Below are 18,817 nucleotides of genomic sequence, written 5' to 3'. Positions count from 1 at the left end.
CCCCTGCAGCAAAACTCCCCTGCGTGATCGCAAGCCTCCCTTTCCTGGAGTCCATCACCAGCCCGCCCCATTAGGTGTGGCCTCCCACCCCCGCCCCCCACTCCCAGATGGGGCAATGCGGGGAGGGGGCGGCAGCTCCACCCTCAGGCCTGAGCAGGGAAATTCTCCCATGCTGTCCTCGGCGCCCGCGCCCACGCTCCTTCTCCATCCAACAGCCGCTGGGAGAGCACGTAGCCGCCACGAAGTGCCGGGTCCCCAGGGGCTATGTGCCCCGCTGCCTGCAGTGCGCTGAGACGGCAGCCAGGCGTGAACTCCTGTGCGCATCCAGTGAAGTCTGATTTCTGATTAGAGCGATCAGCCTGTCCTGATACCGCAAAGGGTCGTTCTCTTCATCCTCAGGTCTAGGGCTCAGAGACGAAACGACCAGCTGGGGCCATCGGGGTGGATGTGGGACGTGCCAGCCTGGGCTGGGCCCTCAGGGAACCCAGCGGCGTGAGCTTCCCGGACGGCGGGAGAGGACGTCTGCTTGCGTGAGCCTGTCCACGTGGCAGCCGAGGCAGCTACCAAGAAACAGCCGTCACCAGGAACCGAGGGCCGCGCTCAGAGAACCCTTCCAGCCTGGATGCACAGCAGAGTCCGCGGAACAGCCGTGACTCCGACGCCACCAGGCATCTCCGCGCACGCGGGGAGCGCTGATACAGCTCAGCTCTGGATGCGTGCCAGGGATGGTTTGTTACTAAAAGCCTCCCTGTGTCACCTGCAAATCATGTGAGAAAGACTTGAGGGTCCCGAGCAGGTCGCCTGTGAAACCGACGACTTCTGTTCTGCCAAAGTGGCCCGGGCCGGGCCCACAGTGCCTGACTGGGGTGTGCACCCCCGAGAGCCAGAGTCTGTGCATCATTCCCTCCCAAGTGGCCTTAAACAGGCTGGACCAGAGAGCAGTCACGAGGACGCTGGCAAGGCCACCAACAGCAGCAGAAGTTTCTCCCAGGCCCGCACGTGGGAGCCCAGCAGCTTCTCAGATCTCCCAGCAGCACACTCTGAGTTTGCCCGGCAGCTAGAATCTTCCTCCAGGGCAGCTGGAGAAGATAACGGGGACGGGCCCTGTGGAGTGGCCAGGTGCACCCTGCTCTGTGAGATGAAAGCTGAGAGGGAATTGGGGTCGAAGGCCCCACTGTTACCTGCTGTCCCAGCCCCCAGGTAGCCGCCAGCCCTGGCCAGCTGTTTTATTATTATTCAGGTATGGAGCCGCCAGCGGATCAGGAGACCACGTCCACTGACGGGAGGGGGTTACTCCCAGCTCCCAGGAGGAGGGGCCACGGGGAGGTCAGGAGGCAGAGGGTGGGGTGCACTGGGGTCAGAGCCTTTACTGGGCTTCCCAGGGAAGGATGCCTTAGGGGAGCCCAGCAGTGGCTGGCTGAGCCATTCCCGGGGCTCTGGGACGTGGGGCTGGCCCTGCCCTGGGGGTGAGAGCCCACGGGGGGGTCGGGGTGGGGCTCCGGCTGACTGGGTTACACGTGACAGGGGCGCTCAGCTGAGTGGTTTACAGCCTCCTGGAATCGGGAACCTGGGAGAGGCCGTCCCTCCGGGTCAGCGAGGCCCCAGACGTCAAAGTATCAGAATAAAGACGTTTAAAAGATAGTTAAGGGAATTCCCTGGCAGTCCAGTGGTTAGGACTCCGAGTTTTCACTGCCGAGGGCCCAGGTTTGATCCCTGGTCGGGGAACTAAGAGCCCACCGGCCTCTTGGAGCCACCAAAAAAAAAAAAAAAGACACAGTTACTACACAGGCCAGCCCTCCTCTCCCCTCTGCATGGCTCCCCTCTGGCCTGTCTTGAGTCTGTGCAAGCCCAGGCCAGCTGTCTCGTAATGAGCCAGCATTATAGGTCATGGACGTTTGCATTTGGGCACATGAATCAATGCCCTCTTTTCCAATGCCCTTTGGGGTGATCCTTCCCCTGAATAATCCTGAAGGAGGTGGTGTCTCCAGCCCTGACCCAGCCTGGCAGTGGCCACGTGCATGAGGCTGGGCCACGCCAGCGGTGCTCCTCAGGTTCTCTGAAAGTACAGGAAGGATGGACAGATGTTTGCGGAGGGGCTCACGGCTCAGACTGCCTGCGTTTCCAGGTTGGGGGACCAGCCCCGTGGTTTTGTTTTGTTTGTTTGTTTTGTTTTTCGGGGTGGTTTTGGCCATGCTGCGTGGTTTAAGGGATCTTAGTTCCCCAACCAGGGATTGAACCCTGGGCCGTGGCAGTGAAAGTGCTGAACCCTAACCACTGGACCGCCAGGGAGTTCCCGCAGCCTGGTGGTTTATCTGTTTACCTCTTATCCGGCACTGTTTCACCAGCCAGCGCCCACCTGTGGAGGGATTGGATTCATAAACAGGAGCTCGGCCACCGTGGCACCTCCCGCCAGGTCTCCCAGAGGCGCTTCTCGGCTGTGATCAGGGAGGGTGGGCCGGGCCTGAGCATCCCCACTGCTGACCGGCCCCCAGGCCACTCTGAGGGGAGAGGAGCTGCAGCAGCCCCGGCCGCTCTCCAGCTTCGACGCTGGGACCCCGAGGCCTTCGGGGTCAGCCCTGAGGCAGCAGACGCCCGACCCCGTTCCTCCTCCATCCCCCTCGGCAACCAGGGCTGCGTCTGGAGAAGCAGCTGCAGTTGTTTGCTGGGCCGCCAGCTCCAACGGACCTGAGATTTGCTGGGTCTCTGCTCTGGGCCTGAAGCTCTTTATTTCGGGTCCAAGATGTGTCAGCGGCCTTCTGTCCCAGTGGCCGGCACTCTGAGCCCTAGGGCTCCGGCAGAGGCCCCGGGGGGCTCCTGGTTGTCCCTTCTGAAGTCCCCCCACGGGGCAGGGGCCTGCTCCACAGAACAGCTGCACGCCCACAGGGCGAGCTGTCCCCAGCGGAAGGTGTGAGTGTGCGCGTGTGCATGCGCGTACGTGCGTATCCTTTCCCACCCACTTGGCCGCCCTGCGGGTCTCACTGCAGGGTCGAGCCGCGGGCCCCGTTGCCTCTCTGGGGGGACCCAGTTGGAAACCCTGGTTGCAGCAGCAGAGGCCCCTGTGTTCAGCTATATCCAAACAGAACCGCGGGGCTTGCTCCTTCCGCCTCCCCAGGAGGCCCCTGGGACAGCACGGCCTCCCCTGAGTGCAGATTCGGGCCCCAGGGACCCGACCATCAGACCATCAGTTCTGATGTGGTCAGCAGGGGTGAGAATTTTAACCTCCACCAGGAGATGCTACCACAGAGCAGACTGGGAAGCTCCTGCGCTGGCAGCGCGGCAGTGCCCCTCCGTGTCCCTCGGCCCTCACGGGAAGGCTCACGGAGAGGCGGGGCCAGTGAGGAGCCGTGTGCCACGCTCCTGGGCTGTGCGGCCAAGGGGATGAACTCGGAGTCCAGAGAGGCGTCTCCCTACAAAGGATGCACAGACACGTGGCCTCTCCCGCCAAGTGGCTGGGACCATTTTCCTTCTCCGCTCAGGTTTCAGGAGGCACTGGCTTTTTAGTAGCAGGGCTCTCCAGAAATGTTGTGTTGACCATTGTGGTGCAGGAGGAAGATGGGGAAGAAACCACGAGAAACGGCAGCTTGATTCACGATGGACGTCCTAAGAGCATCGATTTGAGGGAAGGCACTCAGGCCCTGTCGCCCGCTCTGCCATCCCCAGGCCACACGCGGCCCCCCTGTCACCGGGTCCTGGTCCCAGCCCCTCGGCTCCTATTGGGACACCTGTCAGGCGTACATTGCCAGGGCGGCTGGAGGGTAAATAAACCTTCACAGGCATTCCTGCTGATGGACCGTTATTTCCGGACTTTGTAAGAAGGGCTTATGTATAAAGGCTGCTGCTCTGGAATCCCAGCCTCAGAAACCAGCAGCAAGGCTCCAGGAGCTGAGATCTGCTGGCTGAGGGGCGGGGGTCCCTCTGGGCGGGGTGGGCACCCCCCCCGCCCCCGTGCCCTTCGCCCTCCCTCCAAGCCGCTGCCCGAAGGCCTGACACCTGGTCCTCTGCCTCGTGTTTGCTGTTTCTGTTTGGGTGGCAACTAACCAAGTCGATTGAGATAATTAGTGGTTGAGACACAGGGTGGGTGTGACAGGAACACTTAGATCGTGTGAATCGTCCCCATGACACCTTTCACAGCTGTGGGTGAAGCAGAAACTTCAGGGTCTTCGTGCAAGGGTTCTGAATCCCTGTCCCACCAGGAACCAGCTGTGTGAGCCTGGATGTGTTTCTTAACGTCTCTGAGCCTCAGTTCTTATTTTCATCTGCAGCGAGGGTGAGGTTAATCCCCTGCTCGCCCCCGCATGGCATTGTTGGGGTTTATCGTCATCCCACTGCTACCTCCTGGTCCAGCTTTGTCAGCTGGGAATGCTGCAATGGAAAACCCCACTGACCGAGGCTTACATTTTAGTGGGGCAGACAGACAACATGGAATCAGCAGGTAAATGGTGTCACATGTGAGAAAGACACAAAAGCCACAGAGGTAGACAGGGCTAGCCGGGGAATGAGGCTTGAGGGGCTGCGCTTTAAATGGGGTGGTAAGGAGGGAATCCCGGAGGAGGTGACATGCGAGCACAGTTGAAGGTGGAGAGGCGGCCAGGCAAGCGGAGCTCGGGGAGGGCGTTCCCGCCAGAGGGAGCAGCCAGCACAGGGGCCCTGGCAGGGTGTGGGGTGGGCGCTGAGACGAGCAGGGGCGAGGGGAGGTTCAGAGGCCTGGACGGCTGGACAGAAGCCCCGGCCCCGGCTGGAGACTAGGCAGGCACGGACAGCAGGGAGGCCCCTCAGGAAACGTGTGGTGACGGTGGCCACAGAGGATGGGCAGGGGGACCGGGCACTTGCCCTGTGGGTGTGCAGAGCTTCCTCTGTTTGTTTCAGTGTTTGGCCTCCTGGAAGGTTCCCGGCTCACCAGGTGACCACCTGCGCTCCCAGTCTCCTGGGCAGCTGGGCCACGTGCCGGGGTTTGACAGAGGTGTGTGAGCGGAAGTGGTGGGAGTTGGGCAGGGCCCTCAGCCCTCCCCCTGCGGCCCCACCTCCAGCCACGTGGAAGCAAAGTCACGTGGAAGCAAGGCTGGGTCTGCAGCTCGGGACCTGGGCGTAAACATGCACCGCGTCTCTGATACAGAGCGTGCGCGGTTCTCACCGTCAGGCGGAGGCCGTGGGTGCTGCCTGCTGAGCCTGCAGGGTGCCAAGCAGTGGTCCCGAGTGGCCATGAGCCGGGCCAGGGGAGAGCGTGCTGGGCACGTGCTCAGTGAGCCACGAGGAGTGGGCAGCCTCCCCTCCCTCGCTCGGGTGATTTCTTATCCCAGCCATGGGTGGTGTCAGGAGGGGCTGCCCGTTACCTGCTGTGAGACTTTCCTGTCTTCCTCTGCTTTCCCGGGGGCAGAGAGTAGGGCCGAGGGAGCAGGCAGGGCTGGGCCGTGCTCTTCCCCGAGACGGGGGCTTGGCGTCTGTGGTGGGTGAATGGCAGCCCCAGAGACCTCTGCCTGGAAGCTGTGAGGGGTCTCAAGATGAGATCCTCCTGGAATTAGGGTGGGCCCTAAATCTGATGGCTGCTGTCCTTACCCGAGAGAGGAGAGGGGAACTTGAGACACAGACCCATGGCGGGGAGGCCGCGTGACGGGAGGGATGGGGCCACAAGCCAAGGGCACCTGGGGCCACCAGAAGCTGGGAGAGGGAGGTGGGACCCTCCGCTGGAGCCCCGGAGGGAGCGGGGCCTCAAGGGCTGTGAGAGAATGTGTCTGTTGTTTACACCTGGTCTGCGGTCCTTGTTACACAGCCCCAGGAAACGAGCGCTGCCTCTAGTTGGTGTGAGCTCTAGCAGGCCCCGCCTTCCACGCCTCCCGTGAAGCCAGCCCCGCTTCTCAAGCCCCTCCTCATGGGTCCCAAAGTGGGTTCTGCAAATTCAGGCTGGAGCCCCGACGTGTCAAGGCCACTCTGCGCAGTCGCTGTCTGGGAGGAATGGGCCTTGATGAAGCCGGTGCCACTTAAACTGGGCGTAAGGCAGAACGTTTAGGCTGAAGAAGGCTAGACAAGAGGCCAGAGGGACCCACGGAGTGAAATCCATGCCCAAGACTGAGAAACACCCAGTTGTGTTTGTCAACAAGACTTCAGCTTAAAGTACTCGTGCCTGCCAACTTACCTGACGATTTAGCCCAAGAACGTGTTTCTAATGTGGAGTACAGCCTTGATTTTAATAGTGAAGAAACTACAGGAGGAAAATCTAAATGTCTAATAACTGGGGCAATAGGGAAGTGAATTAAGGCCCATCCTCTCTGCGATAAGAAATGACAACTTTTGGACATCCCTGGTGGTGCAGTGGTTAAGAATCCGCCTGCTAATGCAGGGGGCACGGGTTTGATCCCTGGTCCGGGAAGACCCCTTCCACGGCAGAGCAACTAAGCCCGTGCGCCACAACTACAGAGCCTGCGCTCTACAGCCCGCGAGCCACAACTAATGAGCGCGTGTGCCACAACTACTGAGGCCTGTGGGCCTAGAGCCTGTGCTCTGCAACAAGAGAAGCCACCGCAGTGAGAAGCCCACTCACCGCAACGAAGAGTAGCCCCCGCTTGCCGCAACTAGAGAAAGCTCATGAGCAGCAACAAAGACCCAACGCAGCCAAAAATAAAAAAATCCTACAACATTGTAAATCAACTATATTGCAATAAAAATTATTAAAAAAAAAAAAAGGGGGCTTCCCTGGTGGCGCAGTGGTTGAGAGTCCGCCTGCCGATGCAGGGGACACGGGTTCGTGCCCCGGTCTGCGAAGACCCCACGTGCCACGGAGCGGCTGGGCCCGTGAGCCATGGCCGCTGAGCCTGTGCGTCCAGAGCCTGTGCTCCGCAATGGGAGAGGCCACAGCTGTGAGACGCCTGCGTACCGCAAAAAAAAAAAGAAATGACAACTTTCAAGTGTGGCTGCATGGACAAATGTTTGTGAACTGATGTTATATTTCAACTCTAAAATACAACAGTTTCCAGAAGACAGTGGCTGTGCGGGGGAGGTATGACCAGCACAGCATTGACATTAAGAGGCTGTGGGATCAGTCAGGCCTGGTCAGGTCCCGTGAGCTCGTGTGACTGGCTTAACCTCTCTGACCCTCGGTATCTTCTTCTGTACAGTGAGGAGAACATTGCCTGTGGTACCCGTCCTTCCTGGGTCGTGGTGGGTTGAGTGAGATGAGGCGAGTAAGGTGCTTAGCACATGCCTGGCATTTCCAAAATGTCTGAATTAGAAGAGGCTTAGGGGTAAGAATCTGACCGAAGAGAGCTTGGGCCAAGTTGATCAGACTGAGTTGTTCATGGTGAAGTCGACCTGGTGGGTTGCACCAGCATTTTTTCAGTGGGATGGGGTAGGGTGGGATAAGATAGGGTAGGACATTAGTCTGGGTTATCCAGAGATGATAAGGAATTGGCCCACACAGTTACGGAGGCTCAGAAGTCCAAGACCTGCAGTTGGCAAGCTGGAGGCCCTGGAGAGCCGAGGGTGTGGTTCCAGACCAAGTCTGAAGGCAGGAGAAGACCAGCAGCCCAGCTCGATGACCGTCAGGCAAAGAGTGAACTGTCCCTCCCTCAGCCTTTCTGTTTGTTCAGGCCTTCAACTGATTGGTTGGGGCCCACCCACACTGAGGAGGGCAATCTGCTTTACTCGGCCCACCAACTTGTGTTCATCTCACCTGGACACACCCAGAGCTGTGTGAACCAAATATCTGGGCGCCTCATGGCACAGGTAGGATCGCATAGGATGGGGTAGAATAGAACAGACTAACACAACCCATGCCTAGTAAGGCTAAGTTTTGTCAGGTGAAGCAGTGCAGAAGCAAGCAGGCATGAAAGGCGATCCTGATGCAAGATAACATTTCTATTACAAGTGAGGGTTCTAGCAGTTAGGGACTTTGGGGAGCCTTATTTGCAGAAGAAACAGCTGTTTGTTTAGACTTTTCCTTTAGACCGAGACTGTGTCTGGGGTGCTTGAAGCACTGTTTGCATAGCAAGCTGCTCTTTTTTGAAAATATAAATTTATTTATTTTATTTTTGGCTGCATTAGGTCTTCACTGCTGCACAGGGGCTCTCTTCTCTAGTTGCAGTGAGCAGGGGCTACTCTTCATTGCGGTGTGCAGGCTTCTCATTGCGGTGGCTTCTCTTGTTGTGGAGCACAGGTTCTAGGCACATGGGCTTCAGTAGTTGTGGCACACGGGCTCAGTAGTTGTGGTGCGCAGACTCTAGAACACAGGCTCAGTAGTTGTGGCTCATGGGCTCTAGAGCACAGCTTCAGTAATTGTGGCGCGAAGGCTTAGTAGTTGTGGTGCACAGGCTTAGTTGCTCCGCGGCATGTGGGATCTTCCTGGACCAGGGCTCGAACCCGTGTCCCCGGCGTTGGCAGGCAGATTCTTATCCATTGCGCCACCAGGGAAGTCCCGCAAGCTGCTCTTTTAAAATTAGACTGTAGGTTGGTTCTTCCAGCTGCGGGGGGAGGACAGCTGCTGGTAGGAAGTAGCCCCCTCTCAGGCCAGGCTCTGGGCCCAGAGCAAACACTGAGTGGTGGCAGGGGCCATAGGAAAGGGATAATAATGAACTGTCAGGATATCAGAAAAAAATCCCTCCATTGTTTAGATCATGGGACGTGCAAGAGAAATGCAATTCGGTGGGAAATCCAGAAGGGGAGGCAGCCTTGCCCCCAGGCTTTGATGGGCTTAACCCAAAGCCACGGCTTCTCTTTGGCGTCTTCCGCTGGAACGGCCCAGGCGGCTGGGCCTCCTTGTCCTCTGGAAGGCCTGTCCCGGGGATCTGAGAACAGGGGATGCGGGGAGGGTGGAGGGTGCCCTTGGCCCCGGTGGCTGCTGGGAGGGGCGGACCCACCATCCAGACCCGGGTCCCCACAGGTGTGGCAGTGCGGCGGCAGCATGGAGGTTCTGCCCTGCTCCCGCGTGGCCCACATCGAGCGTACCAAGAAGCCCTACAACAACGACATTGACTACTACGCAAAGCGCAACGCCCTGCGGGCGGCCGAGGTGTGGATGGACAGCTTCAAGTCCCACGTGTACATGGCCTGGAACATCCCCATGAGCGTAAGCTGGTGGACCGGGTGGTGACGGGGAGGGCTGGGGGCGGGGCTGCCCCCGGGGACAGCCTCAGTGGTCATCCAAGGCATAGCCCGGCCACGCGAGGTGGGGCCTCCTGGACAGCTCAGCCAGGATGAGGCTCAGGAACGTCATGACCTTCACCAAGCAGAGCCCGTTTCCAGCAGCTGTGACGCTGGTTGGCACGCCTCCCTCCCGCCCCGAGAGCTCCTTCCCTCCACGGTGTGAGCCCCCGAGCGGCTGCAGACGTGGCACTGCGGGGTCGCAGCCGCTGCTGCGCTGAGAGCTGCCCCAGGGTGACCACAGCCCCTCCTGGGACACATAGCATACCCCTCGCCACGCAGAAGCCTCTCCCCGTAGTTCTGCACGAGGCCATGGTGATACGATGACCGTAATGATGACCCCATCACTTCCACACGGCAGATTGGGAAACTGAGGCACACGAGTGTGCGCGGCTGAAAAGAGGCAGAGCCGGAATGTAACTCGGTCCTCCTCAGGACCCCGTCACGGGGCTCTCAGGGCCCGCCTGCTGTGGGGATGGTGGCTTCTCCCACGTGTGATGTCTGCAGCCAGACCTGCCTGCCCTGCAGGGAGCGGGGGCAGGAGGGGTCTGTTCGAGGGGTCTGCCTGTGGCCGGCGGGAAGCAGGATCTGGGTGTGAGCCAGAGGGTCCTAACCAGGGTTGGGGGGCGGGGCAGCCCAGAGAAGGGGCTTGGGCGTACACGTGTGTGTGCACTGTGTGCATGCACGTATGTGCGTGTGCATGGGAGTGCTGAGGACAGGCTGCCCGTCCTGCTCACCCCCACTGGCTGCAGGACCAGCCTCACGCACTTCTGCTCCCCTGGACACGGGAGGATTCGCGTCTCTGGGGTAGACTCATCCTGGAAGCATCCACCCACAGAAGGAGCTTGATCTTTTATTAGGACACACACACACACAGGCACACGTGTGCATGGATGTCTAGCTGTCAGCAGATAGAGCTTCGTGTATATAACAAAAAAGTTAAGAGACATTATCTTCATTATGTGTAAAACGTCCTGGTATTTTAAACATCTTCACTGCAACCTCCTGAGCTGAGTCGGATTCACGGCCCCATGTCTGGGTGATGCCGCCTTGTAGGTGGAGGGCTCCCAAAGTCATCTGCTCCCGCGTCCAGCCCAGGGTCTGCCCTTCACACCAGGCCCACGGTCCTTCCTTAGCTGGTATCAGAGCCTCGGGGACCTGGGCTTGGGGAGGGGGCTTTCTCAAACCCACCCACATCCCCAACCTGTCACAGAGTGTCAGGGCCCCCAGGACCACCCTCAGGTTTGGTGTTTGGCTACAAGGACTCAGAGCTCAGAAAAGCTGTTACGTGGGGGCTGTGGTTTCTTATAATGAAAGGATGTGACTCCCAGGGAGTCACAGAAATTGCGCTTAATTCTCCCAGCTGCAATGTGTGACAATATGTACAGCGTATCACTAACCCGGGAAGTGCACCCGAGCCTCAGCCTCCAGAATTTACTGGGGCTCACGTGCACGGGGCTGACCTCCACGTGCCCGGCCTTGGTCTCCGGCCCCTGCAGAGGTCAAGCTGATGCCCCACGGCGACCCCCGTAGGTCACCCTGTAGCACAGACGACCTGGCCTGGCCCCCGTAAACAATACTCGGGATGTTTGAAGTCACCTCCCGGGAGCTGGCTGAGGGCAGGTCTTTCCTTGGGCGGGTGCAGGGTGTTACAAGCCTGGCCCACACACACTGCCGGTGGCTGTCTGTCCAGGCCGGCTGCTCTCCAGCTGGTCCTGCTGCAAACAGGCCGGAGATGCCAGGCTTTTCCCATCGGCCCCGCTGCCCTGGACCTTCAAGGAGCCTGGGAGGGCAGAAGGCCCCCAGACGAGGCTCGGGGCCGGGAAGCCCTGAGCGTGGCACGGTCCTGTGATGGGGGGCCTGCAGGTCCTGGGGCTCCCCAACCCCCCGGGCAGAGGCCTGGCTGGTGCGGGCTCTGCACACCGCAGCACCCGTCCCGCCTTGCTTCCGGCTTCGCAGAACCCCGGCGTGGACTTTGGGGACGTGTCCGAGCGGCTGGCCCTGCGCCAGAGGCTGAAGTGCCACAGCTTCAAGTGGTACCTGGACAACGTGTACCCAGAGATGAGGACCTACAACGACACGCTCACGTACGGAGAGGTACCGCCTCCGAGGGATGGCTGCACCCTGCACCCCGCACCCGCGCCCCGCCTCCCGGCATCCTGGCCTGTCCCCGGGCACACGTTCACGGACAGCAGCCAGCAGAGTGCACGGGCACACTCACGCACACACCAGTGTAAGAGCCGCAGGGACACACACTCGTGCCTGCATACCGAGGTACACAAAGTAGATTCAGAGACACGTGTGTGCATACGTATCTGTGTCGCACACGTGTTTATACATGATCTCATGCACATGCATTGATCTGTGCAGACGTGCATATGGGTGTAAGTGCACACAGACACAGAAGTGTACATTTGCACACTGAAAGCTACCTGTACATCTTCACCTGTGTATGCAGACCCCACCCAAGCTGCCTGCCCTGCACGGTGCAAATACTTGTTACTGAGACAAAATGACACGTGAACACATAAGTACATATGTGCAGAGCCCTGCACACGGATGCGTTCACACACACAGCGTGTCTGTGTGCCACAATACCTGCATGCAAGTGCACGACAGGACTCACACCAGTACAGGCACCAGCTGTGGGAAGACCCACGTGTCTGCACCGGCCCCCACGTGCACGGCCACGCACACCTCTCCTTAAAGCCGGGGGAGGGCACTGCGTTCCTGCCCACTCGTCCTGGTCTGTGCTGGGGGACAGGCCTCCCCCTACCCCAGGCCTCAGCTCCTCCACGGGGACCCAGGCTCCCCAAGGCGAAGGAATGCATGAACTTAGGTGGGCCAAGCAGAAGTGATACCAAGGGGTGGGGAATAATCCCAGGAGGCCTGTCCGTTCCTGGACCTCCTGGTACACCCCCAAGCCAGATTCCCGCTCCTCTGGACACAGAGGTTTCCCACATGACAGGGAGCTCCACGGATGCATATCAGCAGCGTGGGCGGGAGGCCACTCTCCTCCCAGCCCCTCCCAGGCTGCCCTGCGTGCTCCTGACCACGATGAGTCAAATTCATGCATCGCCCACCCACAGAAGCTGTAACGTTAGGAACTTTGCCAGCTGACAAGGTTCAAACCTGTGCTACCTCTTGGGGTGGGAGTGCTATGTCAGTTAGTTAGTGCTGCCAAACAAACATCCCTAGAACACAGAGGGTTCGGGCAGTAAGCCTCTGTGCCTGCTCACAAGTCTAGGGGTCATCCAGGCAGCCCTGACCTGGGGCAGGCTGAGATGACCTCGGCCAGTCTGACATCAGGTCTCTGGGGACAGGCTCACCCGCACACCTGGAGGGTCGCTGGCTGTCAACAGGGCACTGGGGCGCAGGTGACATGTCTGTCACGCCCAGCGGGCAGCTCGGCTTGTTCTCAGGGTAGAGTCAGGGGTCAAGGCAGTGTGGGGGCTGCAGGTGTCCTGAGGCTCAGAGCTGCACACAGCCATCTCCGTTGCGTCTATTGGCTGAGCAAGCCTCCAGGCCAGACCAGACTCGGGGGCTGTGGGAGTAGCACCCTGACCCCCGGTGAGGGGACGAGCTGCAGTCATGCGGCAAAAGACGTGAATGTGGGGAGGCTGTTCCCGGGAGCCAGCCAGGCCCTCCTCGCTGTTTTCCAAGGCTACCGCTTCTGTGGCGAGCTTCACCTGGGGAGGGTGGCCGGGTCTACACGCACACGCACGCACACGCACGCACACACGGCACATCTGTCCACATCGCCCCCAAAGCCAGGCATGGTCATCCCTTCCAAGGAGCCCAGCCAGTTCCTCCGCAGCCAGCCCACCGGCCAGGGCACTGTCCTCTCCCCGCTCCCCCCTTTCCCCTCCTCTCCCCCCCCCCCCTTTCCCCTCCTCTCCCCCCTCCCTTCCTCCCCCCTCCCCCTGTCCCTCCTCTTATCCCAGGAGGGCCACCCCTTCCTGCGACCACAGGCCCTGGGCAGGGGACCGGTCGGTAAAGCTCCCTCCAGCCTGCCTCTGCCTTTAGCACCCTTGTGACGGGGCCTCTCCTTTGATTTCTGGTCGTAGGTGAGAAACAGCAAAGCCAGCGGCTACTGCTTGGACCAGGGGGCAGAAGACGATGACCGTGCCATCCTGTACCCCTGCCACGGGATGTCCTCCCAGGTAGGGATGGCGGTGACGTTCCTGAGGGACACAGCCCCGAACACAGGTGGAGGTGGCCCCCGGCGGGCAGAGGCAGGCCTGCCGGGGCATTCTGATGCCGTGCAGGCTGTGAGCTCAGGCCCTGGGTAAATTAAGAGCAACGGCTTTGCTTTGGGCGAATCACCTGGCACCTGTGCCTCAGTTTCCCTATCCATCGAGGGGATGATCACGGACCTATTTCTCAGGGCTGCCGTGCGGACTGAAGTGGAAAATGAGGGTGAATGGTAGCCACGGTGTAGACGTAACCCAGGAAGTATCACATTAGTCACCAGTTCTTATCACCTGGAGGGCTTTAAAGACAGCCACTCGGGTGTCCAGACCCCAGGCAGGTGTGTTTCCAGAGGTGGCGGTGCTGGTGTGCTGGACCCCGATGCACAGCCTGATGTTTCCAATCCCAAGCGGACCCGCCTTCTGCTTGCAGTGACAATGCTGCTTCTCAGTGGGTGGGACTTAAATTAACCCCCGAAATGACACTCGGCCCCCTTGAAGCTCTCTGAACCTGCTCCCGCTCTGGGACACCCACGGGTGCTGACACATCCGCACAGCTGCGTGGGGGTCTGTCGCGGGCGCGAGGTGCCAAGCCTGTGGCGACGGAGAAGACCGTGCTCCCCTGGCACCCCTGCAGCCTCTTCACAGGACCCCTGCTGGCACGTGGCCTTGCCTTAAGAGAGCGAAGCAGAATCACCCATCGAGGTGCAAACGCGGCCTCCCGGGAGAAATCCAGTTTGCTGGGCCCTCAGCTGCAGGAGGGAATCCTCTGGCCGGCACAGACCTGAGGTGAGAGGCCACGTCTGTGGGGCGTCACCGGACACGCCCTGCTCCTCTTCGACTCCAGGTGGCCGGGTGGACGGTGGTCGTTTCCCAGCGATCCCTGCTGTGGAGCGCGGGGCCAGCCTCGGAGGTGTCTGGGGCAGCGAATCGCGTGGCTGAGTGAGGTGTGGGTGTTCCAAGGACGCCGCGTGACGCCTGGGGTCCTGCGAGTGGACCCTGGGGCGGCCGGCAGAAGCGGCCTCGCTGCTGGAACCAGGGTGGATGTGGACACAGGTGGACGGGGAGGGCAGCCCACGGGACCGTGCCCCACAGAGAGGTCAGATGGACCCATGTGCCCACCAGGCCGGACACGCCCGTGGTGGTGTCTCCTTTGCAAATGACTTCAGTCAGTTTGGTCTCAGTGGAGGCTGCTGAAGTGTTCACGGGGACAAGCTACATCCCCAAACCCCGATCCCCGGCTGTGTTAGTGTCCTGGGGCCAACTGGGAACCGGTTTAAATGACAGGTGTTTATTCTCTCAGCTCTGGAGACCAGAAATCTGAAATCACGGCATGGGCAGGGCTGTGCTCCCTCCTGAGGCTCTAGGGCCACCCTTCCCGCCCCGGTGGTCCCACAGTTCTTGTCTGGTGGCCACATCCCTCCAGGCTCTGCCTCCATCATCGCGTGGCCTGTGCGGGCCTCTGGCTGAGTCTTCACCCTGCCTTCTCCTTGTGCCTCTGTTTTCTCTGCTCATCAGGATACCAGTCATGTTGGATTAGGGCCGCCCTAACCCAGTATGACCTCATCTTACCTCGAGCGCTTCTGCAATGATCCTATTTCCAAATAAGGTCACATTCACAGGTGCCAGGGGGTTAGGACTTCAACATGACTTTTGGGGGGAAACAGTTCAGCCTACAACATAAAGAAAGCCAGTCTCGGACCAAAATCTGCACACGTACAGATGGTTAGTAAACAGTCTTCAGGGAGCAGACACAGACCAGTACCTGGACCCCTCACGATGGGGCCCAGCCCTCTGTCCTCTGTCCGCTGCGCTGGCCTGACCAGTGTGAGTGAGAGGAACACGGGGCAGGCGCGTCCACCTCCTTGTGGGCGTGGGACCCCTCCTGGGCTGGACTCGACATAGCCTGGGGGTCGTTAGGAGGCCCTTCCTTTAACCTGTCAGGTTTTATTCTGACCACTTTCAAGCTTCCAGAAAAGTAGAAAAGTCTTCAAATGACCAACCACACGCTCATGGGGTCAACAAAGAGCAGCCTGCTGGCCAAAGAAAAGTTTTTACCTTTTTAAAGGTTTATGGAGGGAAAAGAAGGGAAAACACGTGCAGCCGTAACCATGAAACACACATGCTTGTTCCCCGCCCTTCACAGACACGGTTCTCCACCCCTGATCCTGATGCAGTGGTGTTCAGATCGGGCCGTATTTGTATCATTTATTTTTTTCTGAGTCATTTTAAAGCAAGTTGCAGGCGTCAGGTCCTTTCACCTCAGAGTATTTCAGAACGCGTCTCTAGAAGTACACAGCTTCCCCACAAGCCAGCGGCGACGCCTGTGGTCACCTAAACCCTTCCCAGCCCGGCTCGCTGCCCCGCTCGGCATCTGGGACAGACCTCCCTGATCACGGGCCGTGCTGGCTCCCCGGCACTGAGGCTCCCGCTTCCGAACTCCGCCAGGTCCTTACCTCTGAGGCTGAAGCTACAGGTGGCAGGGGCTCCGGCTTGGAGCTTGTGCTGGACATTTCAGGGGCTGCCGACCCCATATTCAAATCTCCGTGGCTTCAGCAAGTTTACGGAGAAGGGACACGAGCATATCTGTGACCACCTGTCCCCAGGCAGAATGGCCCGCAAGGACCACAGTCTTTATTTTACTCACAGATCTGCAGCAGGACCCACTCTGCACGGCACAGCCCAGGCCACCCGGCAGGCTGGTGAGGCCACGTCTGAGCCACCGTGAGCTGCCGCTCCGGGGCCTCAGCCCCTCCCCACACGGCCTCCCCCCTGCCGCTCGGGCCTCCTCACCCTGGAGCGGTGATGCCGAGGACGGTCGTCCCAGGAGACGTGGGAGGTGTCACGTGCATTTACGCCCAGCCCCCGAGTCTGGTGGCACCACTTCTGGGATGTTCACACGCCGCCCCCAGGAGGACGCAGGAGAGAACGTGGGCCCCATGCTAAGCGGGGGTGGCAGAGTCGCAGGGCCGTGCGAACATGCAGGGGAGGTGCTGTGCCATCAGATTGTACTGGAAAACACAGCAGAGGGTGTGTGTGTGCGCGCACCCACTCTTCTGGGAGAGAAAACGCGAGAAAGGAGAGGAGAGAAGCACTTGACCGACCCCGGCACCTGCTGTGCTCAGCCTGCACTCCACACGCCTGTGGGTTCCCCACGGTGGCCCTGCCCGGGCGGCACTGTCATCATCCCCTCTCACAGATGAGGAAACCGAGGCACAGAGAGGTGGCGTGACTCGCCCAAAGCCACACAGCCGGGGAGCGGAGGAATCTAGAGCACTGGTTTCCTCGTGGGTGCACAGGCGTTACTTAGCTGGTGTTTGGCAAATGACGTGACCTGGAACCATGAACTTGGGGCGGCCTCCGGTTCGAGGGCAGACGGGCGGCCCGGGGCACATGTGAAGTCCTCCTCGTCTGAGGCGGAGGCTCTGGGCCCCATGGAGGGAGGGGTCCGAGCAGAGCTCCGGGGAAGGAGTCCGAGAGCATCCCGCTGGGGGAATTTGTGGAAGCAAGGGGGCTGGGGCCGCGGGGCCACCGGAAGGCATCCCCCGTGGGCTCCCCGCCCATGGCCTCTTGGGCGCCCTGGGGCCGAGGGGGCTCCTCGGGCCCGGCCCCTCCCCAGCAAGGCTGGCCCCTGACCGGGCTGGTCCCGCCCGCGATGCCCCACCTACTCCCTCCAGGGCCTCGGGCGGGCCGCTGTGAGGCCAGCCCCGGCCCACAGCCCGCTACGCCTCTCCCCAGCTGGTGCGGTACAGCGCCGAGGGCCTGCTGCAGCTGGGCCCCCTGGGCTCCACCGCCTTCCTGCCCGACTCCAAGTGCCTGGTGGATGACGGCAGGGGCCGCACGCCCGCGCTGAGGAAGTGTGAGGACGTGGCCCGGCCAGCGCAGCGGCTGTGGGACTTCACCCAGGTCAGCGGGCTGCTGGGACCCCGGGCCGCCGGACCAGCCTGTGGGGAAGCCGAGGGCAGCGGGGGCTGCAGGGCTCGGGGGCTGGACCAGCTGCTCCCACGTGACCCCCTCACGGACGTTAGGGGACCTGCCAGCAGCCACAGCCAGGGAAGGGCCGGGCTGTTCACAGCCCCGTGGCTGCCTCTTCTGGCCTCCTGGGGAGGGGCTTTAGGCAGAAGGGATGGGGTCTGACTGCCCCGGAAGCCCCGCCCCAGCTGCTGGCCAAGCGGGGCCAGACTGGACTCCCCAGAGATTTGTTGAAATCGACCCAACTCCTCCCACGCAGGAGACCCTGGGACAGATGTGTGCACGGTCCTGTGTGGGGGCTCCTGGTTACAGGAGAGGCTGCAGGGATGAGCTGTCACTGTCTCAAGTGGACCCAACAAGACCAGCGGGTCCCCAGGAGGCCGCGTTTGGAGCCAGGAGGCTGAGGGCCAGCGTGCATGGGAGGGACCTGTCTGGAGAAGGATAGAGGACGTACAGGACATGAGCTTGGGGGTCCTTGGGTTTGGGCCAGGGCCCTTGATGTCTGGGGGACCAGAGGGCCTGCAGAGGTGACCGATGGGCAAATCAGACATGCCAGGGGTCAGGGGGGCAATTCTGGGGGAGAAGCCCGTCTCAGGGGCCCTGGGGTCCACTGTCTTGATCACTCCTGGGACTCCAGGAGAAGGGAGATGGCTGACGGGGGCGGGGGCGAGAGGACAGAGGGATTGGGGGACAGAGGGACTGGGAGAGTCAGGACCCCGAGTCTCAGGTGGCCGTGCAGTGACCCGCTTGGCCTTGGTATCACCCCCACTCCTTGGAAGCTCTTGCGATGGGACCCCCGAGCTGACTGGGTCTCCCTCCCATGCAGGGCGGTCCCATCGTGAGCAGAGACACAGGCCGGTGCCTGGAGGTGGAGATGTCCAAGGACGCCAACTTCGGGCTCCGGCTGGTGGTGCAGAGGTGCTCGGGGCAGAAGTGGACCATCAGAAACTGGATCAAGCCAGGGCGGCACTGACCCCCAGGCTCACCCTGTGCCCCCGCCCCAGCGCAGACCCTGAGGACCTGGGGCAGGCGTGGGGCCCCTCCCACTCAGCCCACCACTGGAACCCAGAGGGCCCTGGCCGTGCCCGCATCCCCTCGGTGGCGGGGGGGACCTATTCTCAGCTGCCGGCGGGTCCTGGGGACATGGGGACCTCTCCCCCTCCAGGAGCGCGGACCCCCCGCAGCTGGTGGCTCTGCCTGAGCGCATCAGCTGACCGCCAGCTCCAGATCTGAATCACGTGCCTTTTCTACGGTATTCCTGTCGAGCCGCCAGTGGCCACCTCCTTGCATGTGCTGAAGCTCCCGTCCATCCCCCAGGCAGCAAGAGCCCCCTGTGAACTCCGAGCTCCTGACCTCTCCGCCCTTTGGCGGGGCTGCCCCGGTGACCACCTCCATCTAAACCGAGCGGAGCTAGGCTCTCCCTGGCTGGTGAGGGGGGATGGGGTCAGCGGCTGCCGTGGCCTCAAAGACAACCCCCAGCAGCGCTTGTGCGAGGAGACTGATGTGGCTGCTTCAGTCCGGTAAAG

General features: G+C 60.9%; 1 protein-coding gene across 1 annotated transcript in view; it reads left to right on the top strand.

Annotated features, from left to right (window-relative positions):
* Window positions 1–18,330, top strand: part of GALNT9 (polypeptide N-acetylgalactosaminyltransferase 9) — a 91,504-nt gene extending 73,174 nt beyond the window's left edge. Inside the window, exons 7-11 of the mRNA XM_029226959.1 lie at window positions 8,870–9,055; window positions 11,089–11,226; window positions 13,197–13,292; window positions 17,058–17,225; window positions 18,118–18,330. Coding sequence (XP_029082792.1) covers window positions 8,870–9,055; window positions 11,089–11,226; window positions 13,197–13,292; window positions 17,058–17,225; window positions 18,118–18,264 — 735 coding nt within the window. The 3' untranslated portion in view covers window positions 18,265–18,330. The remainder of the gene's footprint in view (window positions 1–8,869; window positions 9,056–11,088; window positions 11,227–13,196; window positions 13,293–17,057; window positions 17,226–18,117) is intronic.
* The last annotated feature ends 487 nt before the right edge of the window (window positions 18,331–18,817 follow it).

Source organism: Monodon monoceros, unplaced genomic scaffold (genome assembly GCF_005190385.1).
Source record: "Monodon monoceros isolate NGI ecotype Baffin Bay Population unplaced genomic scaffold, NGI_Narwhal_1 Super_Scaffold_1, whole genome shotgun sequence".
Classification (NCBI taxonomy): Eukaryota; Metazoa; Chordata; class Mammalia; order Artiodactyla; family Monodontidae; genus Monodon; species Monodon monoceros.
The sequence above is the reverse complement of the archived record's forward strand: the minus strand, read 5'-3'. Positions and strand labels throughout refer to the sequence as shown.